Raw genomic sequence first — 1,871 nt, forward strand, 5'->3', positions numbered from 1 at the left:
CTTATATTGAGTATTTAATATTTACATTTTATATATATTACAACATACGTATAATATTACTTATGTATAGAAATCTTATGTATATATATATATATATATATATATATATATATACACACACACACACACATTCATTTTAATTAATTGTTCGTGAATCGTCGGGAACAGTTGACAGTCAATTGAATATGTGAATCAGTTCAAAAATTTTGAGACTCAACATTACAAACTTTGCTTATCGTGTCGAAATCATTTAAAGATTAAGTTTAAATTTGGTCGAAAATTTTCGGGTCGTCACAAAATAAGAATGTGGGCCGCCTTGGAAAGTCTGATGAGAAGTATTGATACGAATTGGCTTTTGTGTAGGGATTTCAACGAGGTTAGGGAGGAAGACGAAAGATTCAATAGTATTTTTATTTCCAGTCGTGCAAACAAATTCAACTCCTTCATCAAAGATAATGGTCTGGTAGAAATTCCCTTGGGAGGCAGGAAATTTACCATGGTATGTGACAACGGTTTTAAATTAAGCAAGCTTGACAGATTTATTGCATCCGAAAATTTTCTCAACCTATGGTGTGACCTTTCGGCCATCGTTCTAGACAGGAAATTTTCGGATCATTGTCCTATCGTGTTAAGAGATAAAGTTATCGACTTTGGACCGAAACCCTTTAGATTTTTTGATGAATGGCTAAACGTTGATGAAGCGAATGAAATCATTAAGAAGGATTGGGGTGAAGAAGTCAATGGTAGTAGGAAAGACTGCGTTTTCAGAAACAAACTCAAAAATGTCAAAGCCGCACTAAAATCCTGGAATAAATTGACCTACTACAAATTAGATCAGGAAATCATAGATTTAAGATCAAAGGTGAACGAGTGGGAACTGTTAGCTGAGACAAGGTCATTAATAGATGATGAAAGGCAGCTATGGATGGAAACAAGAAAAAATTGGTTAGACAAAGAAAAAACAAAAGCTAAATTGTTACGTCAAAAAGCACAGGTCAAATGGATTCTAGAGGGGGACGAAAACTCGAGTTATTTTCACTCGGTTATTCGGCAAAGGTTCAACAAAAACAACATCAGGGGCTTAATAATAAATGGAGTTTGGAATGAAAACGCGCAAGATATAAAAGAAGCTATTCATGATCACTTCAGCCATTTATTTAATATCCAACCAATAAATCGGCCATCAATGAGTAATCTAAATTATCCGGTCATATCAGAGTCCCAGAAGGTAGAGTTGGAATTGCAGTTTACTGAAAGCGTCCTGAAGTCTTTGAAAGCGTTTGCGAGTGGGACCAGATGGCTTCAATATTCGATTATTCAAGAAACACTGGGATACCATTAAAAGCGACGTCATGAATGCAATACATTGGTTTTGGAAAAATGATGAAATTTTAAAAGGGTGCAATGCTTCGTTTACCACCTTGATTTCGAAATCAAAAGATCCACTTGGTTTAAACGATTACCGCCCCATTAGTCTTATCGGGAGTTTAAACAAGATAATTTCGAAAGCCCTTTTAAATAGGCTCCGCAAGGTTACACCTAATGTTGTAGGAGTAGAACAAAGTGTGTTTTTAAAGGGTCGATATATTCTTGATGGGGTCCTCATCGCGAATGAAACCGTGGACTTCATTAAACGGGGACGTAAAAAAAGGATTAATATTCAAAGTTGATTTTGAAAAAGCCTTTGATTCACTTAATTGGGAATTTTTGATGGAGGTGATGAAAAGTATGGGGCTCGGGGAGAAATTGTGCAAGTCGATATTATCGTGTCTTAGCTCGGCTTCAATTTCTATTCTAGTAAACGGGTCCCCTACAAACGAATTCAAAATGGGGTGAGGTGTTAGGCAAGGGGATTCCCTGTTACCCTTCTT

The 1,871-nt window shown here is 36.0% G+C and overlaps 1 protein-coding gene across 1 annotated transcript; it reads left to right on the top strand.

Moving 5' to 3' along the window:
* Window positions 1–304: 304 nt before the first annotated feature.
* Window positions 305–1,342, top strand: LOC139901608 (uncharacterized). Its single transcript, XM_071884302.1, has one exon. It carries the CDS (start codon window positions 305–307, stop codon window positions 1,340–1,342), a length of 1,038 nt encoding a protein of 345 aa, XP_071740403.1.
* Window positions 1,343–1,871: the final 529 nt, after the last annotated feature.

The sequence above is a fragment of the Rutidosis leptorrhynchoides genome, chromosome 3 (genome assembly GCF_046630445.1).
Source record: "Rutidosis leptorrhynchoides isolate AG116_Rl617_1_P2 chromosome 3, CSIRO_AGI_Rlap_v1, whole genome shotgun sequence".
Taxonomy (NCBI): Eukaryota; Viridiplantae; Streptophyta; class Magnoliopsida; order Asterales; family Asteraceae; genus Rutidosis; species Rutidosis leptorrhynchoides.

Excerpts from the sequence above, each read along its gene's own strand:
- LOC139901608 (XM_071884302.1), top strand. The coding sequence starts at position 305 with ATGTGGGCCGCCTTGGAAAGTCTGATGAGAAGTATTGATACGAATTGG.